Source organism: Lithobates pipiens, unplaced genomic scaffold, assembly GCF_037356315.1.
Source record: "Lithobates pipiens isolate NorthernLeopardFrog02 unplaced genomic scaffold, aLitPip1_a1.2 Scaffold_22, whole genome shotgun sequence".
NCBI classification, from domain to species: domain Eukaryota; kingdom Metazoa; phylum Chordata; class Amphibia; order Anura; family Ranidae; genus Lithobates; species Lithobates pipiens.
In genome coordinates this window covers 155436-182360 of record NW_027507784.1, presented here as the reverse complement: position 1 = coordinate 182360, position 26925 = coordinate 155436, and the positions used below count along the sequence as shown (strand labels likewise).

The following is a 26925-nucleotide window of genomic DNA, read 5'->3' as shown; positions in this document are numbered from 1 at the left end:
CCAACCATTCTCACCACTTCCCTCTACCTACCATCCAATCCTCCTCCATTCTTCTCCACTTCCCTCTACTACCTTCCACTCCTCCTCCATTCTTCTCCACTTCCCTCTACTACCTTCCATCCTCCTCCATTCTTCTCCACTTCCCTCTACTACCTTCCATCCTCCTCCATTCTTCTCCACTTCCCTCTACTACCTTCCATTCCTCCTCCATTCTTCTCCACTTCCCTCTACTACCTTCCATCCTCCTCCATTCTTCTCCACTTCCCTCTACTACCTTCCATTTCCTCCTCCATTCTTCTCCACTTCCCTCTACTACCTTCCACTCCTCCTCCATTCTTCTCCACTTCCCTCTACTACCTTCCATTCCTCCTCCATTCTTCTCCACTTCCCTCTACTACCTTCCACTCCTCCTCCATTCTTCTCCACTTCCCTCTACTACCTTCCATTCCTCCTCCATTCTTCTCCACTTCCCTCTACTACCTTCCATTCCTCCTCCATTCTTCTCCACTTCCCTCTACTACCTTCCATTCCTCCTCCATTCTTCTCCACTTCCCTCTACTACCTTCCATTCCTCCTCCATTCTTCTCCACTTCCCTCTACTACCTTCCACTCCTCCTCCATTCTTCTCCACTTCCCTCTACTACCTTCCAATCCTCCTCCATTCTTCTCCACTTCCCTCTACTACCTTCCATTCCTCCTCCATTCTTCTCCACTTCCCTCTACTACCTTCCACTCCTCCTCCATTCTTCTCCACTTCCCTCTACTACCTTCCACTCCTCCTCCATTCTTCTCCACTTCCCTCTACTACCTTCCACTCCTCCTCCATTCTTCTCCACTTCCCTCTACTACCTTCCATTCCTCCTCCATTCTTCTCCACTTCCCTCTACTACCTTCCACTCCTCCTCCATTCTTCTCCACTTCCCTCTACTACCTTCCATTCCTCCTCCCTCTACTACCTTCCACTCCTCCTCCATTCTTCTCCACTTCCCTCTACTACCTTCCATTCCTCCTCCATTCTTCTCCACTTCCCTCTACTACCTTCCACTCCTCCTCCATTCTTCTCCACTTCCCTCTACTACCTTCCAATCCTCCTCCATTCTTCTCCACTTCCCTCTACTACCTTCCATTCCTCCTCCATTCTTCTCCACTTCCCTCTACTACCTTCCACTCCTCCTCCATTCTTCTCCACCTCCCTCTACTACCTTCCACTCCTCCTCCATTCTTCTCCACTTCCCTCTACTACCTTCCACTCCTCCTCCATTCTTCTCCACCTCCCTCTACTACCTTCCATTCCTCCTCCATTCTTCTCCACCTCCCTCTACTACCTTCCATTCCTCCTCCATTCTTCTCCACCTCCCTCTACTACCTTCCATTCCTCCTCCATTCTTCTCCACCTCCCTCTACTACCTTCCATTCCTCCTCCATTCTTCTCCACTTCCCTCTACTACCTTCCATTCCTCCTCCATTCTTCTCCACCTCCCTCTACTACCTTCCACTCCTCCTCCATTCTTCTCCACTTCCCTCTACTACCTTCCATTCCTCCTCCATTCTTCTCCACTTCCCTCTACTACCTTCCATTCCTCCTCCATTCTTCTCCACTTCCCTCTACTACCTTCCATTCCTCCTCCACCTCTCTCGTCTATCATTCCTGCCTTCCACTCCTCCTCCACCTCTCTCGTCAATCATTCCTGCCTTCCTCTCCTCCTCCACCTCTCTCGTCAATCATTCCTGCCTTCCTCTCCTCCTCCACCTCTCTCATCTATGATTCCTGCCTTCCATTCCTCCTCCACCTCTCTCATCTATCATTCCTGCCTTCCATTCCTCCTCCACCTCTCTCATCTATCATTCCTGCCTTCCTCTCCTCCTCCACCTCTCTCATCTATCATTCCTGCCTTCCATTCCTCCTCCACCTCTCTCGTCTATCATTCCTGCCTTCCATTCCTCCTCCACCTCTCTCATCTATCATTCCTGCCCTCCATTCCTCCTCCACCTCTCTCGTCTATCATTCCTGCCTTCCATTCTTCCTCCACCTCTCTCGTCTATCATTCCTGCCTTCCTCTCCTCCTCCACCTCTCTCGTCAATCATTCCTGCCTTCCATTCCTCCTCCTCCACCTCTCTCGTCTATCATTCCTGCCCTCCATTCCTCCTCCACCTCTCTCGTCTATTATTCCTGCCTTCCATTCCTCCTCCACCTCTCTCGTCTATCATTCCTGCCTTCCATTCCTCCTCCACCTCTCTCATCTATCATTCCTGCCCTCCATTCCTCCTCCACCTCTCTCATCTATCATTCCTGCCTTCCATTCCTCCTCCACCTCTCTCATCTATCATTCCTGCCTTCCTCTCCTCCTCCACCTCTCTCATCTATCATTCCTGCCTTCCATTCTTCCTCCACCTCTCTCATCTATCATTCCTGCCTTCCTCTCCTCCTCCACCTCTCTCGTCTATCATTCCTGCCCTCCATTCCTCCTCCACCTCTCTCATCTATCATTCCTGCCCTCCATTCCTCCTCCACCTCTCTCATCTATCATTCCTGCCTTCCTCTCCTCCTCCACCTCTCTCATCTATCATTCCTGCCTTCCATTCCTCCTCCACCTCTCTCATCTATCATTCCTGCCTTCCTCTCCTCCTCCACCTCTCTCGTCTATCATTCCTGCCCTCCATTCCTCCTCCACCTCTCTCATTTATCATTCCTGCCCTCCATTCCTCCTCCACCTCTCTCATCTATCATTCCTGCCTTCCATTCCTCCTCCACCTCTCTCATCTATCATTCCTGCCTTCCTCTCCTCCTCCACCTCTCTCGTCTATCATTCCTTCCTTCCATTCCTCCTCCACCTCTCTCATCTATCATTCCTGCCCTCCATTCCTCCTCCACCTCTCTCATCTATCATTCCTGCCTTCCATTCCTCCTCCACCTCTCTCATCTATCATTCCTTCCTTCCTCTCCTCCTCCACCTCTCTCATCTATCATTCCTGCCTTCCATTCCTCCTCCACCTCTCTCATCTATCATTCCTGCCTTCCTCTCCTCCTCCACCTCTCTCGTCTATCATTCCTTCCTTCCATTCCTCCTCTACCTCTCTCGTCTATCATTCCCTCCTTCCATTCCTCCTCCACCTCTCTCATCTATCATTCCTGCCTTCCTCTCCTCCTCCACCTCTCTCATCTATCATTCCTGCCTTCCATTCCTCCTCCACCTCTCTCATCTATCATTCCTGCCTTCCTCTCCTCCTCCACCTCTCTCGTCTATCATTCCTGCCCTCCATTCCTCCTCCACCTCTCTCATCTATCATTCCTGCCCTCCATTCCTCCTCCACCTCTCTCATCTATCATTCCTGCCTTCCTCTCCTCCTCCACCTCTCTCATCTATCATTCCTGCCTTCCATTCCTCCTCCACCTCTCTCATCTATCATTCCTGCCTTCCTCTCCTCCTCCACCTCTCTCGTCTATCATTCCTGCCCTCCATTCCTCCTCCACCTCTCTCGTCTATCATTCCTGCCTTCCATTCCTCCTCCACCTCTCTCATTTATCATTCCTGCCCTCCATTCCTCCTCCACCTCTCTCATCTATCATTCCTGCCTTCCATTCCTCCTCCACCTCTCTCATCTATCATTCCTGCCTTCCTCTCCTCCTCCACCTCTCTCGTCTATCATTCCTTCCTTCCATTCCTCCTCCACCTCTCTCATCTATCATTCCTGCCCTCCATTCCTCCTCCACCTCTCTCATCTATCATTCCTGCCTTCCATTCCTCCTCCACCTCTCTCATCTATCATTCCTGCCTTCCATTCCTCCTCCACCTCTCTCGTCTATCATTCCTTCCTTCCATTCCTCCTCCACCTCTCTCATCTATCATTCCTGCCTTCCATTCCTCCTCCACCTCTCTCGTCTATCATTCCTGCCTTCCATTCCTCCTCCACCTCTCTCATCTATCATTCCTGCCCTCCATTCCTCCTCCACCTCTCTCGTCTATCATTCCTGCCTTCCATTCTTCCTCCACCTCTCTCGTCTATCATTCCTGCCTTCCTCTCCTCCTCCACCTCTCTCGTCAATCATTTCTGCCTTCCATTCCTCCTCCTCCACCTCTCTCGTCTATCATTCCTGCCCTCCATTCCTCCTCCACCTCTCTCGTCTATTATTCCTGCCTTCCATTCCTCCTCCACCTCTCTCGTCTATCATTCCTGCCTTCCATTCCTCCTCATTCCTCCTCCATTCCTCCTCCCTCCTCTCATCTATCATTCCTGCCTTCCATTCCTCCTCCACCTCTCTCATCTATCATTCCTGCCTTCCATTCCTCCTCCACCTCTCTCATCTATCATTCCTGCCTTCCATTCTCTCCTCCACCTCTCTCATCTATCATTCCTGCCTTCCATTCCTCCTCCACCTCTCTCATCTATCATTCCTGCCCTCCATTCCTCCTCCACCTCTCTCATCTATCATTCCTGCCTTCCATTCCTCCTCCACCTCTCTCATCTATCATTCCTGCCTTCCATTCCTCCTCCACCTCTCTCGTCAATCATTCCTGCCTTCCATTCCTCCTCCACCTCTCTCATCTATCATTCCTGCCCTCCATTCCTCCTCCACCTCTCTCATCTATCATTCCTGCCTTCCTCTCCTCCTCCACCTCTCTCATCTATCATTCCTGCCTTCCATTCCTCCTCCACCTCTCTCATCTATCATTCCTGCCCTCCATTCCTCCTCCACCTCTCTCATCTATCATTCCTGCCTTCCTCTCCTCCTCCACCTCTCTCATCTATCATTCCTGCCTTCCTCTCCTCCTCCACCTCTCTCATCTATCATTCCTGCCTTCCTCTCCTCCTCCACCTCTCTCGTCTATCATTCCTGCCCTCCATTCCTCCTCCACCTCTCTCATTTATCATTCCTGCCCTCCATTCCTCCTCCACCTCTCTCATCTATCATTCCTGCCTTCCATTCCTCCTCCACCTCTCTCATCTATCATTCCTGCCTTCCTCTCCTCCTCCACCTCTCTCGTCTATCATTCCTTCCTTCCATTCCTCCTCCACCTCTCTCATCTATCATTCCTGCCTTCCATTCCTCCTCCACCTCTCTCATCTATCATTCCTGCCTTCCATTCCTCCTCCACCTCTCTCATCTATCATTCCTGCCTTCCTCTCCTCCTCCACCTCTCTCGTCTATCATTCCTGCCTTCCATTCCTCCTCCACCTCTCTCATCTATCATTCCTGCCTTCCATTCCTCCTCCACCTCTCTCGTCAATCATTCCTGCCTTCCATTCCTCCTCCACCTCTCTCATCTATCATTCCTGCCTTCCATTCCTCCTCCACCTCTCTCGTCTATCATTCCTGCCTTCCTCTCCTCCTCCACCTCTCTCGTCTATCATTCCTGCCTTCCATTCCTCCTCTACCTCTCTCATCTATCATTCCTGCCTTCCATTCCTCCTCCACCTCTCTCATCTATCATTCCTGCCTTCCTCTCCTCCTCCACCTCTCTCGTCTATCATTCCTTCCTTCCATTCCTCCTCTACCTCTCTCGTCTATCATTCCCTCCTTCCATTCCTCCTCCACCTCTCTCATCTATCATTCCTGCCTTCCTCTCCTCCTCCACCTCTCTCATCTATCATTCCTGCCTTCCATTCCTCCTCCACCTCTCTCGTCTATCATTCCTGCCTTCCATTCCTCCTCCACCTCTCTCGTCTATCATTCCTGCCTTCCTCTCCTCCTCCACCTCTCTCATCAATCATTCCTGCCTTCCATTCCTCCTCCACCTCTCTCATCTATCATTCCTGCCTTCCTCTCCTCCTCCACCTCTCTCATCTATCATTCCTGCCTTCCATTCCTCCTCCACCTCTCTCATCTATCATTCCTGCCTTCCTCTCCTCCTCCACCTCTCTCGTCTATCATTCCTGCCCTCCATTCCTCCTCCACCTCTCTCATCTATCATTCCTGCCCTCCATTCCTCCTCCACCTCTCTCATCTATCATTCCTGCCTTCCTCTCCTCCTCCACCTCTCTCATCTATCATTCCTGCCTTCCATTCCTCCTCCACCTCTCTCATCTATCATTCCTGCCTTCCTCTCCTCCTCCACCTCTCTCGTCTATCATTCCTGCCCTCCATTCCTCCTCCACCTCTCTCGTCTATCATTCCTGCCTTCCATTCCTCCTCCACCTCTCTCATTTATCATTCCTGCCCTCCATTCCTCCTCCACCTCTCTCATCTATCATTCCTGCCTTCCATTCCTCCTCCACCTCTCTCATCTATCATTCCTGCCTTCCTCTCCTCCTCCACCTCTCTCGTCTATCATTCCTTCCTTCCATTCCTCCTCCACCTCTCTCATCTATCATTCCTGCCCTCCATTCCTCCTCCACCTCTCTCATCTATCATTCCTGCCTTCCATTCCTCCTCCACCTCTCTCATCTATCATTCCTGCCTTCCATTCCTCCTCCACCTCTCTCATCTATCATTCCTGCCTTCCATTCCTCCTCCACCTCTCTCGTCTATCATTCCTGCCTTCCATTCCTCCTCCACCTCTCTCATCTATCATTCCTGCCTTCCATTCCTCCTCCACCTCTCTCGTCAATCATTCCTGCCTTCCATTCCTCCTCCACCTCTCTCATCTATCATTCCTGCCTTCCATTCCTCCTCCACCTCTCTCGTCTATCATTCCTGCCTTCCTCTCCTCCTCCACCTCTCTCGTCTATCATTCCTGCCTTCCATTCCTCCTCTACCTCTCTCATCTATCATTCCTGCCTTCCATTCCTCCTCCACCTCTCTCATCTATCATTCCTGCCTTCCTCTCCTCCTCCACCTCTCTCGTCTATCATTCCTTCCTTCCATTCCTCCTCTACCTCTCTCGTCTATCATTCCCTCCTTCCATTCCTCCTCCACCTCTCTCATCTATCATTCCTGCCTTCCTCTCCTCCTCCACCTCTCTCATCTATCATTCCTGCCTTCCATTCCTCCTCCACCTCTCTCGTCTATCATTCCTGCCTTCCATTCCTCCTCCACCTCTCTCGTCTATCATTCCTGCCTTCCTCTCCTCCTCCACCTCTCTCATCAATCATTCCTGCCTTCCATTCCTCCTCCACCTCTCTCATCTATCATTCCTGCCTTCCTCTCCTCCTCCACCTCTCTCATCTATCATTCCTGCCTTCCATTCCTCCTCCACCTCTCTCATCTATCATTCCTGCCTTCCTCTCCTCCTCCACCTCTCTCGTCTATCATTCCTGCCCTCCATTCCTCCTCCACCTCTCTCATCTATCATTCCTGCCCTCCATTCCTCCTCCACCTCTCTCATCTATCATTCCTGCCTTCCTCTCCTCCTCCACCTCTCTCATCTATCATTCCTGCCTTCCATTCCTCCTCCACCTCTCTCATCTATCATTCCTGCCTTCCTCTCCTCCTCCACCTCTCTCGTCTATCATTCCTGCCCTCCATTCCTCCTCCACCTCTCTCGTCTATCATTCCTGCCTTCCATTCCTCCTCCACCTCTCTCATTTATCATTCCTGCCTTCCATTCCTCCTCCACCTCTCTCATCTATCATTCCTGCCTTCCTCTCCTCCTCCACCTCTCTCGTCTATCATTCCTGCCCTCCATTCCTCCTCCACCTCTCTCGTCTATCATTCCTGCCTTCCATTCCTCCTCCACCTCTCTCATTTATCATTCCTGCCCTCCATTCCTCCTCCACCTCTCTCGTCTATCATTCCTGCCTTCCATTCCTCCTCCACCTCTCTCATCTATCATTCCTGCCTTCCTCTCCTCCTCCACCTCTCTCGTCTATCATTCCTTCCTTCCATTCCTCCTCCACCTCTCTCATCTATCATTCCTGCCCTCCATTCCTCCTCCACCTCTCTCATCTATCATTCCTGCCTTCCATTCCTCCTCCACCTCTCTCATCTATCATTCCTTCCTTCCTCTCCTCCTCCACCTCTCTCATCTATCATTCCTGCCTTCCATTCCTCCTCCACCTCTCTCATCTATCATTCCTGCCTTCCATTCCTCCTCCACCTCTCTCATCTATCATTCCTTCCTTCCATTCCTCCTCCACCTCTCTGGTCTTCCAATGCTGTTACAGACCTTTACTACTATACCTTCTTCCTTCACTTTTCTCTGGTAATGTTGCCTTTTTTTCTCGAAGTCCCTCCCCCTTATTCCTTCTTTCCAGGCTGCCCCTCCCTCCATTCCCTTACACAGTCATTTCCCCTTCATTGCCCTCCTTTCCTGTACTTTCATTTTTGCCCGTTTTCTTTCCTGATTGCTCAGCCATCATTTCCATCTTCCGCTCCCATCCTCCTTTCCTCTTCTGTAATTCTAACCCATTAACCCTTTGTTTTGCACTCCTCTGATTTTCTTTTGCAACTCTTGTAGTTTAATTTCTGCCATGTTTTATTCTTATCTTCTGATTTCTCATCACTTCCACATTTGATGCCTTTTTAATTCTTCTTTTCAGAATTTGGTGACCGCTCTTGGCTGTACCTGGCATCCTGAGCATTTTTGCTGTAAAGTCTGTAGGAAACATATAGGGGAAGAAGGTAATTTGTAAAAATCATTTCATGCCTAAATTTTCATCACGAATCAGAGAATGGCCCGCGGTCCTGGCGCACTCCTGCATGCAACCCACATCTTTGCAGTACAGTTTTCTTCACACAAATAGAGCTTTCTTTTGGTGATATTTAAACACTGCTGTTTTTTTTTATATATATAAAAAAAGACAGAAAAAAAGGTTTTCTTAGTTTCTTTCAGTAAATTTTGTAAATTATTTTTCTCCTTCACTGATGTGCGCTGATGAGGCAGCACTTCTATACACTGATTAGGCGGCACTTATGGGCACTGATTAGGTGGCACTTATGGGCACTGATGAGGAGGCACTTATGGGCACTGATTAGGTGGCACTAATATTCTGCACTTAGGCAGCACTGGTGGGCACTGATTGGGTGGCACTGATGAGGAGGCACTTATGGGCACTGATTAGGTGGCACTAATATTCTGCACTTATGGGCACTGGTAGGTGGCACTGATAGGCAGCACTGGTGGGCACTGATTGGGTGGCACTGATGAGGAGGCACTAATATGCAGCACTTATGATAGCACTTTAAAGAGGAGTTTCCATTTAAAATAAATGAATAAAAGTCAGCAGCTACAAATACTGCAGCCGCTGACTTAATAATCGGACACTTAGCTGTTCCAGGGTCCAACGATGCGGGGGGGGGGGTCAAAGCTCCGCTCGTCCCCCCCTCCTCTCGGCAGTGCCAGCATTGCAACTGTGGGCACCTGGCTGTGGCTTCACAGCCGGGCACCCACTGCGCATGCACGAGCGGCGTCACGCGCTGTGATTGGCTGCGCAGTCATCTGGGACCTGTCACGTGTCCCAGATGACTGACAGGAGGGACGGGGCAGAGATGAGCCCTTCCTGCGCCAAAGGGGAAGTGATGCCACCAGCACTGAAGGAGGCAGACTATAAGGGACCCCTAGCAACAGGCATGTAGAGGTAAATTAAAAAATAAAAAATTTCCAATTTTTTTTTACATTTTTTATTTTTTAGAAATTTTAACCACTTCCCACCCGGCCAATGTACATATACGGCCGGGTGTGAGCCATCTACTTCTGAGTGGACGTTCAGGAACTTCCTTCAAATCAGCGAGTATGAGCTGTTTTTACAGCTTTTTACTCACTGATCACCAGTCTAGTGTAATACACACAACACACCACACAGTATAAACACACATGTCACCACAATACACATGTCCCCACATATGTCCCCAAAACATACATGTCCCCAAATAATAAAAACACATGTCCCCCACATATGTCCCACTAAAATCACATGTCCCAATGATTATCTGCACACATATGTACATGATCATTTGCGTACATATGTCCCTGATCACACAAAGCAATTATTATACACTTAACGGAATTTTTTTTACCAAAAACATGTAGCAGAATACATTTTGGCTTAAATTTATGACAAAATTAGATTTTATTGGATTTCTTTTAAAATAGAAAAAAGAAAATATTGTTTTTTTTCCAAATTTCAGCTTTTTTTGCGCTTATATCGAAAAAAAAAAAAAAAACGGAGTCGTGAATAAATACCACCAAAATAAAGCTCTATTTGTGTGAACAAAATGATAAAAATGTCATTTGGGTACAGTGTAGCACGACCGCGCAATTGTCACTGAAAGTGTAAGAACGATGAAAGCTGAAAATTGGGCTGGGAAGGAAGGGGGAGAAAGTGCCCCCCGGTATTGAAGTGGTTAAATCATTTTTTATTTTTCTTGTGTGCAACACCACTTTAAGATAGCAGTCTACCTTGTACTTGAAAAAGAAAAAAAAAAGGAGGAGAGAATGCACAAGGGACATTACTTACCTTCAGTGTGATGTGTCCGTCGTAATGCTGTGTCCTTGTCTATAAGAAACCTTCCTCCTCCAATGCCCCTCCCCCCCTCCATAATCTTCTAGTGCAGGGTACAAAGGCAGAATGAGGACTAGCAGAGTCCTTGTGGGGAAAAGTTGCTTGGTCCTGGGGCAGCTGGAGGTCTGGGATGTCAGGTTTACCAGGTAGCAGAGCAGCCCACGGCAGAGGTGAAGGACGAGGAGAACTGATTGGCTCTGGAAGGAGGCTCCTGAATCAAGACAGGCAGAGGGGAAGATGCTGGAGGCATAGCTGTGGTCTTTGGTCCCCACTGGTTCTGACAACAAGTGGCTCCAACAGAAAAGGGACTACAGAGAAGGGAAAAGAGGGGTGCCAATGTCCAGAAATCAGCACACAGTCAATACACAACTACAAGTACCTTTTATTTACCCAACACGTTCTGCCCTGGTGACAACCTTTTACCAGACAGGAAGTGATGGGAAAAGACAACAATATGAAGCTAACAGGTTCCAGCATGCCTCTACTTTTCCTTCTGTCTGTGACACTGATGGAGAGTTCCCTGCACTTCCTGTCTGGTAAAAGGTCATCTCCAGGACAGGAAGTGGAGAGAAATATTTCTAGAAACCCTTACAGAGGCTCTAGTTCTTCCTCACTCTCAAAAACAAATGTAGCGCCGGGCTCCTGAAGAGCATGCGCTATGTTTTGTAAATTTTATTTTTCCTAAGACTATAGTTGGGTCTTGGGGGTTAATTTCAATAAATTGTGGTTTTACGGCATCAGTTTGGCTTTAATATGTTCTGCCTGGTCATTGGTGGAGGTATCATCTCTGACAGGCATTGGAACGCAGTCTGGTTGGACATATTGGGTACCAATCTCTCTCTCTGAGCCAATCAGTGGGTGCGTTGTCTTGCTGTGTATTCCGGGAGAGGATAATTAAGGTGCTGAAGTCACGTGGTTCTGGGTTATGGTCCAGAAGTATGTTCTGACTCCATGGTCCTCTTGACCAGCCCCCAGAGGCCCTCATGGCCTGGGGTGCGGATCCATCAATTTCTGAGTCTCGGGACTGGCTAGCCCGAGGCGCAGTGACTGGAAGGAGGGTTCCGAGGTGGTCCGGTGCCGTCTCGGGTTTGGAGAAGCCCAGCAACTCCAAACACAACCAGGGGAGGACTCTTCAGAAGAGGGCCACACACGAGGCTGGCTGCTCGGTAAGAGCCTGGAAGCTGAGCTGAAAGGGCACCAAGTAAATCCGCATTCTTACGGTATCACCGGACCGGCTGCAAGATACCGGTACTGTAAGAAATTTCCTAATTTCATCCTTCCATTACACCTACGTTTGTGAGCTAATTTAAGTTCTACAATCAAGTCTGTGGCAGGGACTTTGCTAAGCTTAAATCACCTGTCGGCTGCTAAATTCACAAACCGGGATTTATCCGGTAGTTGAAGTATCCAGCTGCGAATGGCTATTCCCTGGATCATCTACAGGGAGACATTTTCAAGTGTCAGCAGTTACAAAAGTACCTGAGCTTCCCTACCCATCCCCTCTATTCCCTACTGAGAGCTTCCCTACCCATACCCTCTATTCCCAACTGAGAGCTTTCCAACCCATCCCCTCTATTCCCTACCGAGAGCTTTCCAACCCATCCCCTCTATTCCCAACTGAGAGCTTTCCAACCCATCCCCTCTATTCCCAACTGAGAGCTTTCCAACCCATCCCCTCTATTCCCAACTGAGAGCCTTCCAACCCATCCCCTCTATTCCCAACTGAGAGCTTCCCTACCCATCCCCTCTATTCCCAACTGAGAGCTTCCCTACCCATCCCCTCTATTCCCTACTGAGAGCTTTCCTACCCATCCCCTCTATTCCCAACTGAGAGCTTCCCTACCCATCCCCTCTATTCCCAACTGAGAGCTTTCCTACCCATCCCCTCTATTCCCTACTGAGAGCTTTCCTACCCATCCCCTCTATTCCCAACTGAGAGCTTTACTACCCATCCCCTCTATTCCCAACTGAGAGCTTTCCAACCCATCCCCTCTATTCCCAACTGAGAGCTTTCCAACCCATCCCCTCTATTCCCAACTGAGAGCTTTCCAACACATCCCCTCTATTCCCAACTGAGAGCTTTCCAACCCATCCCCTCTATTCCCAACTGAGAGCTTTCCAACCCATCCCCTCTATTCCCAACTGAGAGCTTTCCTACCCATCCCCTCTATTCCCAACTGAGAGCTTTCCAACCCATCCCCTCTATTCCCGACTGAGAGCTTTCCAACCCATCCCCTCTATTCCCAACTGAGACCTTTCCAACACATCCCCTCTATTCCCAACTGAGAGCTTTCCTACCCATCCCCTCTATTCCCAACTGAGAGCTTTACTACCCATCCCCTCTATTCCCAACTGAGAGCTTTCCTACCCATCCCCTCTATTCCCAACTGAGAGCTTTACTACCCATCCCCCCTATTCCCAACTGAGAGCTTTCCAACCCATCCCCTCTATTCCCTACTGAGAGCTTTCCAACCCATCCCCTCTATTCCCTACTGAGAGCTTCCATACCCATCCCCTCTATTCCCTACTGAGAGCTTTCCAACCCATCCCCTCTATTCCCAACTGAGAGCTTTCCAACCCATCCCCTCTATTCCCTACTGAGAGCTTTCCTACCCATCCCCTCTATTCCCTACTGAGAGCTTTCCTACCCATCCCCTCTATTCCCAACTGAGAGCTTTACTACCCATCCCCTCTATTCCCAACTGAGAGCTTTCCAACACATCCCCTCTATTCCCAACTGAGAGCTTTCCTACCCATCCCCTCTATTCCCAACTGAGAGCTTTCCAACACATCCCCTCTATTCCCAACTGAGAGCTTTCCTACCCATCCCCTCTATTCCCAACTGAGAGCTTTACTACCCATCCCCTCTATTCCCAACTGAGAGCTTTCCAACCCATCCCCTCTATTCCCAACTGAGAGCTTTCCAACACATCCCCTCTATTCCCAACTGAGAGCTTTCCTACCCATCCCCTCTATTCCCAACTGAGAGCTTTCCAACCCATCCCCTCTATTCCCAACTGAGAGCTTTCCTACCCATCCCCCCTATTCCCAACTGAGAGCTTTCCAACACATCCCCTCTATTCCCAACTGAGAGCTTTCCAACCCATCCCCTCTATTCCCTACTGAGAGCTTTCCAACCCATCCCCTCTATTCCCAACTGAGAGCTTTCCAACCCATCCCCTCTATTCCCTACTGAGAGCTTTCCAACCCATCCCCTCTATTCCCAACTGAGAGCTTTCCAACCCATCCCCTCTATTCCCTACTGAGAGCTTTCCAACCCATCCCCTCTATTCCCTACTGAGAGCTTTCCAACCCATCCCCTCTATTCCCAACTGAGAGCTTTCCAACCCATCCCCTCTATTCCCAACTGAGAGCTTTCCAACCCATCCCCTCTATTCCCAACTGAGAGCTTTCCAACCCATCCCCTCTATTCCCAACTGAGAGCTTTCCAACCCATCCCCTCTATTCCCAACTGAGAGCTTTCCTACCCATACCCTCTATTCCCTACTGAGAGCTTTCCAACCCATCCCCTCTATTCCCAACTGAGAGCTTTCCAACCCATCCCCTCTATTCCCTACTGAGAGCTTTCCAACCCATCCCCTCTATTACCCACTGAGAGCTTTACTACCCATCCCCTCTATTCCCAACTGAGAGCTTTCCAACCCATCCCCTCTATTCCCAACTGAGAGCTTTCCAACCCATCCCCTCTATTCCCAACTGAGAGCTTTCCAACCCATCCCCTCTATTCCCAACTGAGAGCTTTCCAACCCATCCCCTCTATTCCCTACTGAGAGCTTTCCAACCCATCCCCTCTATTCCCAACTGAGAGCTTTCCAACCCATCCCCTCTATTCCCTACTGAGAGCTTTCCAACCCATCCCCTCTATTCCCTACTGAGAGCTTTCCAACCCATCCCCTCTATTCCCAACTGAGAGCTTTCCAACCCATCCCCTCTATTCCCAACTGAGAGCTTTCCAACCCATCCCCTCTATTCCCAACTGAGAGCTTTCCAACCCATCCCCTCTATTCCCAACTGAGAGCTTTCCAACCCATCCCCTCTATTCCCAACTGAGAGCTTTCCTACCCATACCCTCTATTCCCTACTGAGAGCTTTCCAACCCATCCCCTCTATTCCCAACTGAGAGCTTTCCAACCCATCCCCTCTATTCCCTACTGAGAGCTTTCCAACCCATCCCCTCTATTACCCACTGAGAGCTTTACTACCCATCCCCTCTATTCCCAACTGAGAGCTTTCCAACCCATCCCCTCTATTCCCAACTGAGAGCTTTCCAACCCATCCCCTCTATTCCCAACTGAGAGCTTTACTACCCATCCCCTCTATTCCCAACTGAGAGACTGAGTTCTGTTCAACGTTTTATGCAAATAAAAATTCCTAAAAGGGATTCCAGTGTCGGTCTCTGCAGTTTATTGGGCCATCAACCTCGGGAACCCCTAGACAAGAATGAGGTGGAGAAGGTAAACGGTAGGCCCAGCAAAACCAGCCGCTCCTTTCGGGGGTCAGTGCTACACAAAAAAAAATAGTTTTGGCTATAGACAGACTTGTAGCATGTGTCGTGCCCATCAGTGTGTGCTACTGGTAGTGTAGGAAAATTTACCCGACTCGTGTTAAAGGAGTTGTAAACCCTCGTGTATTTTTACCTTAATGCATCCTATGCATTAAAGTAAAAAAACTTCTGACAGTGACCGGCCCCCAGCCCTCCCGTTTTACTCACCTGTTTGTTCCTTCGGCGGAGACACGCTCTACCTCTCTGCCCGTTGTCTCGGCTCTTGATTGGATAGATTGATAGCAGTCCAGCCATTGGCTCTGGCTGCTGTCAATCAAATCCAATGGCACGAGCGCCGGGGGGCGGGGCCGAATCCTTCATTCTTTGCACCCGCACGGGTGTCCACCTTAGGAGAGCCTTCTCCAAGGTGGGCACCCGATGCAGGGAGGAGCTACCAATGCCGCCAGAGGACCTCAGAAGTCAAGGATCAGGGCCACTCTGTGCAAAACGAACTGCACAGTGGAGGTAAGTATGACATGTTTGTTATTTTTTAAAAGGAGGGTTTACAACCCCTTTAAAGCCTTTGAGCCTTGATTGGGTCAGGATTTACTAGCGTTCAGGGCTGGGTGACTCATCCTGGCAGCTCTCTTGTGCCCCCCCTGGTGTCTGAAAGGTTAGAGAACCTTCTAGAACTAGAGGGTGGGGGTTAGGAGGAGCTACCATGAATATTTTAAGGGACTGAGAGTTCCTGCCTGTGATGGGCCTTTGCTGAGCCAGCAAGATCCTTCCACTTCCTATCAGGAGTGATCAGCAGGTGATGTAGTAAACCAAGTGTGTGCAGGAGGAAGGAAGAAGAGGAGTTTTGTAAATAGGGAGGAAGTTTCCCTTTGTTCATAGCTCCGGTCTTTTTTTTCAAGTTGGGCATCCCATATTTTCATACCCCATCCAAGTTATCAACCCCTAATAATACATCGAAAACAAACCAAGGACTGTTTTCTGTGTGAAGTCAATTCTATGTGCAGCAGTGGGGACCCGGGACACCAGCCACTCCTATGGGAGTAGTGCTACACATGTTTAATCACATTTACTTGATCCATGTGCATTTTATTGACCTCAATTTACAGGTTTTTACACACATCTCATTCTTTTCTTCAAGGAGACAGTCAGGGGGATTGTGGCACTTGGGGACGAATTGGAATGTTGTGATGTGAGGGCTACAAATCGCCTTGTCCCCCATGGGATGGCCCTAAGCACCCCTCCCCCATTGGGTTAATGTTACTTTTGTATTATAGAATGTCTCCAGTGATTGTCCCTCTTTTTCCACACAGGGTTCCATGAGAAGGAAGGGGAACCATACTGTTCAGATGATTATTTCCGACTGTTCGGAGCAGTTTGCTCTGGATGCTCTGAACCAGTGAAAGAAAGTTACATCTCAGCACTCAATGGATTATGGCATCCGCAGTGCTTTGTGTGTCATGTGAGTATCCCGGAACCTCCCAATCTATTCCCATCATCATGTCCTAATAAGTACAAGATTACAGATAGGAGAGTCCAGGAAGGACTATGCACATCAGTAAATGGCAATTACCCTCTGATTCCTGCTGGATGAGGGGTCCAGTATTGTCGGGCCTCATGTCACCCGGTAGATGGGCGTCTATTGTCTGGCCTCATGTCACCCAGTAGATGGGTATCTATTATTGTCTGGCCTCATGTCACCCAGTAGATGGGTGTCTATTGTCTGGCCTCATGTCACCCAGTAGATGGATGTCTATTGTCTGGCCTCATGTCACCCAGTAGATGGGTGTCTATTGTCTGGCCTCATATCACCCAGTAGATGGATGTCTATTGTCTGGCCTCATGTCACCCAGTAGATGGATGTCTATTGTCTGGCCTCATGTCACCCAGTAGATGGGTGTCTATTGTCGGGCCTCATGTCACCCAGTAGATGGGTGTCTATTGTCTGGCCTCATGTCACCCAGTAGATGGGCGTCTATTGTCTGGCCTCATGCCACCCTAACCCCTCTAAGATCTGACTTACATGATGAGTGGTAGAATAGAATTGGCCTACATATTTTAGGACTATATATTTATCTTTGTAAATAGCTGACAACCCTTTCTTGATCAGTCAGCAGAGTCTATATGTTGACCTGTGATCAGATGGACAATTATTGGATGAATTGACAATATTGCAGCATCTGGATCTCCTCTGACAGTAGTCAGTTTTCCCCGATCCTCCTAGCAGGGTCGTTCATTCGGGCGCCGCCCGAGGGCCCGAGGCCATTAGGGGCCCGGTCTCGGCCACTTGAAGCGGCTGTGCCTGTATTACATGCCGTGATCATGCCGATTATAATACTGCTAACGGCGCACTGCTCCCCGCCGGCCCCTCCTTCCCTCCCGTCCGTCCGTCCCAGGTGCTTGTACTGTATGCGTCGTGACATCGCCTGGGACGGACGGGAGGGAAGGAGGGTCCGGTGGGGAGCAGTGCGCCGTTATCAGTATTATAATCGGCATGATCACGGCATGTAATACAGGCACAGCAGAAGACTGGAGGGGCTAGCTGGGAGCTGAGCTGTTATAAGTATTATCGGCATCCGGTAAGTGAAGCATGGGCCTGCCACAAGTGATAAGTGATGGGGGGATGGGGATTGGGGGGGCGGTGGTACAGATGCATGGGGCCCCGGTTCCCCCCACCCCACAGTGCCCTCCTCTGTGAGTGTCTCCGTGTGTGTGTGTCTCCCCCTGTGTGTGTGTCCCCCTGTGTGTGTGTCCCTGTGTGTGTGTGTCCCTCTGTGTGTGTGTGTGTGTGTCTCTGTGTGTGTCTTCCCCTGTGTGTGTGTGTCAACCTGTGTGTGTGTGTCCGTGTGAGTGTCCCCCTTTGTGCATGTGTGTCCCCGTGTGAGTGTCCCCCTTTGTGCATGTGTGTCCCCGTGTGAGTGTCCCCCTGTGTGCGTGTGTGTCCCCGTGTGAGTGTCCCCCTTTGTGCATGTGTGTCCCCGTGTGAGTGTCCCCCTGTGTGCGTGTGTGTCCCCGTGTGAGTGTCCCCCTTTGTGCATGTGTGTCCCCGTGTGAGTGTCCCCCTGTGTGTGTGCGCTTTCTCCCTCCAGTTTCTCCCTGTGTGCTCCCCCCCCCCCCCCCCGCCGTGTCCCCGTGTGCTTTCTCCACCCCAAGTCTCCCTGTGCAGGTGTGTGTGTGGCTTGAGTGTGGCACCCAAGGGGCCCCATGAGCTTCTATTGCCCGGGGGCCCCATGAGTTGTCAGTCCACCCCTGCCTCCTAGACAGACAGTAGAATGGGGATTCGGTGCTATAGACAAGCGGGAATCCCATAAGGAACAAATTGTGTTTCTCTGTATCTCTCTTCTGCTGACTTCAGTCCTCCCAGACCGGCCCGGCAGAACATTTCCCTCCCTTCTCATGTCACTTCTCCATCTGACTGCAATGTGTCTATTTCTTAGCCCCTGTACAGACGGTCGGAGATTTTGACAACCAAATCCGTCGGATTTTGCCCGTCAGATTTTGTCCGAAACTGTTGCATACACACGGGTCGGACTAAGTTGTCGAAAAATCCGAACTTTCAGAACGTGATGACGTCATTTCGTTACGATGGGACTACGTTCAGGCTAGTAGCCAATAGCTTTGATGTAGGAATTTGATCTGAGCATGCGTGGCACTTGGTCTGATCGGAATTCTCTACACATGATCGGAGTATGTCCAATCGAACCAGTTGGTCGGAAAATGTTTCCAACAAGTTGGAAAATTGGGTCCGACGGAGATTCGGACGGAATCAGTCCGATGCAGACCACACACAGTCGGATTATCTGACGACACGGTCCGATAGGACGCATTCCGACGGATTCTCCAACCGTGTGTACAAGGGCTTAGAGATTAATAAAAAAACAGTCATTTTGGGGTATTGTGAAGTCCATAAAATGTCACTCCTAGCAGAGTGCTGCAGAAGAAACGTCCCTCTAGTTTGGTTTTATACTTGAGTCATACAGGGCAATACGCCCCCCCATGTTCATGTCCTCTGGTTTTCTTTAGGTTTGTCACACCCCATTCCTCAATGGAAGTTTCTTTGAGAACGACGGCCTACCGCTATGTGAGACCCATTACCACTCGTCTCGGGGATCGCTGTGTGCCGGATGTGATCAGCCAATCACAGGTCGATGTGTCACCGCAATGGGAAGAAAGTTCCACCCCCAGCACCTCAGCTGTACTTTTTGTTTGCGGCAACTCAATAAGGGCACTTTCCGTGAGCAAGATGGCAAGCCATACTGCCAAGCATGCTTCGCCCGTCTCTATGGCTAGAGGAAATGCACGGAGCCGGCAGGACTCTTGGGACACTTCTGGACTGTTTGGAATGTTCTGTATCTGCCCCATGTAGATGGTGGGTGGGAGTCGTGCCTTTCCTGACACCTGCAATGTGTTCTTTATGGCTTGCCGAAGGTTTTGCTGCAGCTCCAGTTCCATCCTGAATATCTTTGTGCTTGCTGCCTGCCTTTACCACACGCTTTTCTAGATGAAGGGGCGTATTTATCAAAGGAAGGTCCAATCCGGTATACGTGACACTGAAACCTTTATTTGCAGAGCGTTGGGTGAAGTGAGATGGGGGATCCGGGCCGTGTCCAGAAGAAGAAATCTGATGACAATCAACCCAACATTCACTGTGCTATAAATTCATCCAATGATACGTCAGCCTGGATCTTCTACTCAGGAAAATACACACACGGGTGAATGTTGGCAAGATTTGTTCAGTCGGGTGAATGTGCAGGCAAATCCGGGCTGATGAATGTCAGTGAATATAATGCAGCGTACATTGATCATGTGTTGATGTATAAATACGCCCCAAAGTCTACATGCACATAGTATGAATACGCCCCAAAGTCTACATGCACATAGTATGAATACGCCCCAAAGTCTACATGCACATAGTATGAATACGCCCCAAAGTCTACATGCACATAGTATGAATACGCCCCAAAGTCTACATGCACATAGTATGAATACGCCCCAAAGTCTACATGCACATAGCATTACACAGAGGAACAGATCGACAAATAGAGACAAAACGAGTCTCTGTATATTCAATGCACATTTCTCACTTCCGCCATTGTATTATTCTTATATTTCCAATAAAATGCACCAAGTCAGGGATATACTCTCTCCATAGTGTATTTCTACAGATGTCATATACATTATATTGTCAAAACTCTTGGGACGCCTGCCTTTATACGCACATTAACTTTAATGAAATCCCAGTCTTCGTCCGGAGGGTTCAATATTGAGTTGGCCCTTTGCAGCTACAACAGCTTCACCTCTTCTGGAAAGGCCGTCCACAAGGTTTAGGAGGGTGTCTATGGAAATGTTTCACCATTCTTCCAGAAGAGCATTTGTAAGGTCAGGCACTGATGTTGGTCAAGAAGGCCTGGCTTGCAGTCTCCACTCTACTTCATTCCAAAGGTTTTTTTATCGGGTTGAGGTCAGAACTCTGTGCAGGCCATTCAAGTTCCTCCACCCCAAACTTGTTTATCCATGTCTTTATGGACCTTGCTTTGTGTACTGGTCCAAGTCATTTAATGGAGGGGGTATTATGGAGTGGGGTTGTTTTCCAGAGGTTGGGCTTGGCCCCTTAGTTCCAGTGAAGGGAACTCTTAAAGCGTCAGCATAAAAAGACATTTTGGACTATTTCATGCTCCCAACTTTGTGGGAACAGTTTGGGGACGGCCTCTTCCTGTTCCAACATGATTGCTCACCAGTGCACAAGGTCCATAAAGACATGTGTAGCACTGACCCCCGAAGGAGCGGCTGGATTTCGTTGTCCTTGTCTAGGGGTTCCCAGGGTTTCGTACTCGTCATCCTTGTCTAGGGGTTGCCAGGGTTTCGTACTCGTTGTCCTTGTCTAGGGGTTCCCAGGGTTTTCTCGCTCGTTGTCCTTGTCTAGGGGTTCCCAGGGTTTCGTACTCGTTGTCCTTGTCTAGGGGTTCCCAGGGTTTTCTCGCTCGTTGTCCTTGTCTAGGGGTTCCCAGGGTTTCGTACTCGTTGTCCTTGTCTAGGGGTTCCCAGGGTTTCGCACTCATTGTCCTTGTCTAGGGATTCCCAGGGTTTCGTACTCGTCGTCCTTGTCTAGGGGTTCCCTGGGTTTCGTACTCGTTGTCCTTGTCTAGGGGTTCCCAGGGTTTTCTCGCTCGTTGTCCTTGTCTAGGGGTTCCCAGGGTTTCATACTCATCCTTGTCTAGGGGTTCCCAGGGTTTCGTACTCGTTGTCCTTGTCTAGGGGTTCCCAGGGTTTCGTACTCGTTGTCCTTGTCTAGGGGTTCCCAGGGTTTTTCGCACTCGTCGTCCTTGTCTAGGGGTTCCCAGGGTTTCATACTCGTCGTCCTTGTCTAAGGGTTCCCAGGGTTTCGTACTCGTTGTCCTGGTCTAGGGGTTCCCAGGGTTTCGTACTCGTCGTCCTTGTCTAAGGGTTCCCAGGGTTTCGTACTCGTCATCCTTGTCTAGGGGTTCCCAGGGTTTCGTACTCGTCGTCCTTGTCTAGGGGTTCCCAGGGTTTCGTACTCATTGTCCTTGTCTAGGGGTTCCCAGGGTTTCGTACTCATTGTCCTTGTCTAGGGGTTCCCAGGGTTTCGTACTCATTGTCCTTGTCTAGGGGTTCCCAGGGTTTCGTACTCATTGTCCTTGTCTAGGGGTTCCCAGGGTTTCGTACTCGTTGTCCTTGTCTAGGGGTTCCCAGGGTTTCGTACTCGTTGTCCTTGTCTAGGGGTTCCCAGGGTTTTTCGCACTCGTCGTCCTTGTCTAGGGGTTCCCAGGGTTTCATACTCGTAGTCCTTGTCTAAGGGTTCCCAGGGTTTCGTACTCGTTGTCCTGGTCTAGGGGTTCCCAGGGTTTCGTACTCGTCGTCCTTGTCTAAGGGTTCCCATGGTTTCGTACTCGTCGTCCTTGTCTAGGGGTTCCCAGGGTTTCGTACTCGTCGTCCTTGTCTAGGGGTTCCCAGGGTTTCGTACTCATTGTCCTTGTCTAGGGGTTCCCAGGGTTTCGTACTCATTGTCCTTGTCTAGGGGTTCCCAGGGTTTCGTACTCGTCGTCCTTGTCTAGGGGTTCCCAGGGTTTCGTACTCGTTGTCATTGTCTAGGGGTTCCCAGGGTTTCGCACTCATTGTCCTTGTCTAGGGGTTCCCAGGGTTTCGTACTCGTTGTCCTTGTCTAGGGGTTCCCAGGGTTTCGTACTCATTGTCCTTGTCTAGGGGTTCCCAGGGTTTCGTACTCGTTGTCCTTGTCTAGGGGTTCCCAGGGCTTCGTACTCGTTGTCCTTGTCTAGGGGTTCCCAGGGTTTCACACTCGTTGTCCTTGTCTAGGGGTTCCCAGGGTTTCACACTCGTTGTCCTTGTCTAGGGGTTCCCAGGGTTTCACACTCGTTGTCCTTGTCTAGGGGTTCCCAGGGTTTCGTACTCGTTGTCCTTGTCTAGGGGTTCCCAGGGTTTCGTACTCGTTGTCATTGTCTAGGGGTTCCCAGGGTTTCGTACTCGTTGTCCTTGTCTAGGGGTTCCCAGGGTTTCGTACTCGTTGTCCTTGTCTAGGGGTTCCCAGGGTTTCACACTCGTTGTCCTTGTCTAGGGGTTCCCACGGTTTCGCACTCGTTGTCCTTGTCTAGGGGTTCCCAGGGTTTCGTACTCGTTGTCCTTGTCTAGGGGTTCCCAGGGTTTCGTACTCGTTGTCCTTGTCTAGGGGTTCCCAGGGTTTCGTACTCGTTGTCATTGTCTAGGGGTTCCCAGGGTTGATGATCCAGTAACTGTAGAGACCGACAGTTGAATTCCTTGTTATGATTTTTATTTTGCATGAAACGGTTGAACAAACTCCGTCTCTAAGTTGGGGGTATCGGGGTATCGGGGTAAAGTTTAGCTCAAATACTTGGAACTGCTGACTTCAATAAAAGTCTCTCTCTGTACACAATCCAGGGAACAGCAACTGGATTCTTTAACTGTTGGATAAATCTTTAAGTTTTGGGTTTAGCAGCGAACAGGTAATTCCAGCTCTTCAAAGTCTCTCACACAGACCTGGTTGGAAACTTGGTTACAACTGGAAGAGTAGAAGTAGGAACTTTTCTTGCTGTACCAGAATCTTTCAGTCGCTCCGGTGATAACGTAGGAATTGTGGATTCAATCGATGTCCATGGCAGCTCATCTTCCAGGCTCTTACCGAGCAGCCAGCCTTGTGCGTGGCCCTCTTACTGAAGAGTCCTCCCCTGGTCACATGTAGAGTTTCTGGGCCTCTCCAAACCCAAGACGGCACCAGAACACCTTAGAATCCTCCTTCCAGTTACTGTGCCTCGAACTAGCCAGTTCTGTGGCTCGGAAACGGATTGATCCGCACCCCAGGCCATGAGGGCCCCTGGGGGCTGGTCAGGAGGACCAAACACCACGGAGTCAGCAACAACTTCTGGACCAGAACCCAGAACCACGTGACTTCGACACCTTAAGTACCCCTTTCCGGACTATGCAGTGAGACAAACTCCCACTGATTGGTTCCGAGACAGAGTATGTTACCCATTGCGTCCAACCAGACTGCGCTCTCCAGCCTCCCATAGGTGTACAACCCCACCTATGACCAGGCAGAACTTCTATACAACTCAGCCAAACTGATGCCAAAGTAAGATTTAGTGCTATTAGTCCCAAAACTCATTACAGTTTTGGGCAAAAACTAAATTTAAACATATAGCGCGTACTCGTTAGGAGTACCGGCGCTACACATGGATGAGCAATTTTGGGGTGGAGAAACTTGACTGGCCTGCACAGAGTCCTGACCTCAACCCAATAGAACACCTTTGGGATGAATTAGTGTAGAGTGGAGATTGCGAGCCAGGTCTTCTCGTCCAACATCAGTGCCTGACCTCACAAATGCTCTTCTGGAAGAATGGTGAAACGTTCCCATAGACACCCTCCTAAACCTTGTGGACGGCCTTCCCAGAAGAGTTGAAGCTGTTATACCTGCAAAGGGCCAACTCAATATTGAACTCTCCGGACTAGGACTGGGATGACATTAAAGTTCATGTGCGTGTAAAGGTAGGCGTCCCAATACTTTTGGCAATATAGTGTATATTCTTTGGTGTATCTGCAGCAGGCACGGTGGTGTGGGCTCAGCTCTATAAACCTAAATGGTCATATTGACTTTTACAGCTGCCTGGAAGTTCCATCAACAGTAACCAATACCATAAAGCACAAAGCCAATAGCTGTAAGAAAGCTCATAGATGAGCATTAGGGCAGGGGCGTAACTATAGGGGGTGCAGCAGTTGCGACCGCAACCGGGCCCTGTGATGCAGGGGGCCAATGCAGCCCCCTCTACATATGGCCGGCAGCAGCATAGGCAGCTAGGGGTACCAGTGCACCATGCACACGGGTGGCTGGAGGTGGAGGGTGACTAGCAGAGCTCCATGCTCGACTATCGCACTGGCTGCTCTTTAGTTGTGCATTCCCTGCATGACCTGTGTCCTCGGCCGGCTCCTCAGAGTACCCCTCTCCTGCTCCATGCATTGCTGCTCAGTCCGATGTCTGTTCTCCCCAGCCAGACAGGGACAGTCCCCCAATGGGGGACGTAAAAATAAAAAATAAAATAATAAAAAAAACTACTGATGCCAGTGGTGGAACTACGGGGCTCACAAAGGTCATACCTGTGACCACGCCCTGGAGTTCCACCGCCGGACTCGGAGGGAAGGGCCCTGGCTGGGGTTCAGGGGGGCCCTTCATGGTTTCTTGCATCGGGGTCCTGAAGGTTCTAGTTACGCCACTGCATTAGGGCATTTTAATGCTGAACTGATGGCCACTAATGGGTTATGATGTGGTAGTTGTGACTAGGGACGAGGTTTGGGTTTGCTGCATTATGGGCTCACGGTGAATCCACGGTATCAATGAATATACAGGACTAATAATGGCCTAGCTGACCTTTCAGCTGTGATCAGCAGGGTTGGAATGACCGGTAATGGGGCTGCCATTCCCTTTCTATGAAAGGCTCCCAGCAGCCATTCCATCAGTGAGTGTCGGAGCAGTTTAGGGGGGTCTGACAGTATGTATATTGGGGGTGTTAGCTGCTAAACTGTGACGATTTACTGAGGATTCCCTGTGTGGTGGGCTTCATATTTTATTTTATTTTAATTCTCTTTATTGGTTTTTCCAAAGAGGTAATAGAGCTACAAAAACAGAGCCTTTGGGCGTTCCCCGGTTCAAAAAAAAGTACCACTTATAAATCGGTACCTAACAGGTTTTTTTTCTTTTCCGTTTTTTTTTTAAAAGCCTGTGGCGTGCAAAACACACCCAAAAACTTCCACCCGGTGCCAAAAAAAGTGCCCACACATCAAGAGTGTAACACAAAAACATGCAACGGGTGTACGACTGTCCTCCATGAGGAAGGGCCTTACCCTGATCCAGGCATGTACTGGCCTTTGGGACTACCTGGAGTTTCCCGGTGGGCCGATGGCTCAGTGGGCCACTCTGAAGTAAGGGGGCTGGTGATGGGACACTCTGATGTAAGGGGGCTGGTGATGGGACACTCTGATGTAAGGGGCTGGTGATGGGACACTCTGATGTAAGGGGGCTGGTGATGGGACACTCTGATGTAAGGGGCTGGTGATGGGACACTCTGATGTAAGGGGGCTGGTGATGGGACACTCTGTTGTAAGGGGCTGGTGATGGGACACTCTGATGTAAGGGGGCTGGTGATGGGACACTCTGATGTAAGGGGGTGGTGATGGGACACTCTGATGTAAGGGGGCTGGTGATGGGACACTCTGATGTAAGGGGGCTGGTGATGGGACACTCTGATGTAAGGGGGCTGCTGATGGGACACTCTGATGTAAGGGGGCTGCTGATGGGACACTCTGATGTAAGGGGGCTGATGATGGGACACTCTGATGTAAGGGGGCTGCTGATGGGACACTCTGATGTAGGGGGGGCTGCTGATGGGACACTCTGATGTAAGGGGGCTGATAATGGGACACTCTGATGTAGGGGGGCTGGTGATGGGACACTCTGATGTAAGGGGGGGTGGTGATGGGACACTCTGATGTAGGGGGGCTGCTGATGGGACACTCTGATGTAAGGGGGCTGCTGATGGGACACTCTGATGTAGGGGGGGCTGCTGATGGGACACTCTGATGTAAGGGGGCTGATAATGGGACACTCTGATGTAGGGGGGCTGGTGATGGGACACTCTGATGTAAGGGGGGCTGCTGATGGGACACTCTGATGTAAGGGGGCTGCTGATGGGACACTCTGATGTAAGGGGGCTGGTGATGGGACACTCTGATGTAGGGGGGCTGCTGATGGGACACTCTGATGTAAGGGGGCTGCTGATGGGACACTCTGATGTAAGGGGGCTGGTGATGGGACACTCTGATGTAAGGAGGCTGCTGATGGGACACTGATGTAAGGGGGTGGTGATGGGACACTCTGATGTAAGGGGGTGGTGATGGGACACTCTGATGTAGGGGGGCTGGTGATGGGACACTCTGATGTAAGGGGGCTGCTGATGGGACACTCTGATGTAAGGGGGCTGCTGATGGGACACTGATGTAGGGGGGCTGATGATGGGACACTCTGATGTAAGGGGGTTGCTGATGGGACACTGATGTAAGGGGGTGGTGATGGGACACTCTGATGTAAGGGGGTGGTGATGGGACACTCTGATGTAGGGGGGCTGGTGATGGGACACTCTGATGTAAGGGGGCTGCTGATGGGACACTCTGATGTAAGGGGGCTGCTGATGGGACACTGATGTAGGGGGGCTGATGATGGGACACTCTGATGTAAGGGGGTTGCTGATGGGACACTCTGATGTAAGGGGGCTGGTGATGGGACACTCTGATGTAAGGGGGGGTGGTGATGGGACACTCTGATGTAGGGGGGCTGCTGATGGGACACTCTGATGTAAGGGGGCTGATGATGGGACACTCTGATGTAAGGGGGATGGTGATGGGACACTCTGATGTAAGGGGGCTGCTGATGGGACACTCTGATGTAAGGGGGTGGTGATGGGACACTCTGATGTAAGGGGGTGGT

At 50.2% G+C, this 26925-nt stretch overlaps 1 protein-coding gene across 1 annotated transcript; it reads left to right on the top strand.

Moving 5' to 3' along the window:
• Positions 1-8419: 8419 nt before the first annotated feature.
• On the top strand, positions 8420-20036 carry LOC144000285 (transforming growth factor beta-1-induced transcript 1 protein; the record flags this gene model as incomplete). The annotated part of the gene is given in 3 exon segments (XM_077494015.1): positions 8420-8501; positions 16214-16362; positions 18924-20036. Coding segments are annotated over 3 exon segments (498 nt in total), but the record flags the coding sequence as incomplete, so codon positions are not given.
• Between the last annotated feature and the right edge of the window lie 6889 nt (positions 20037-26925).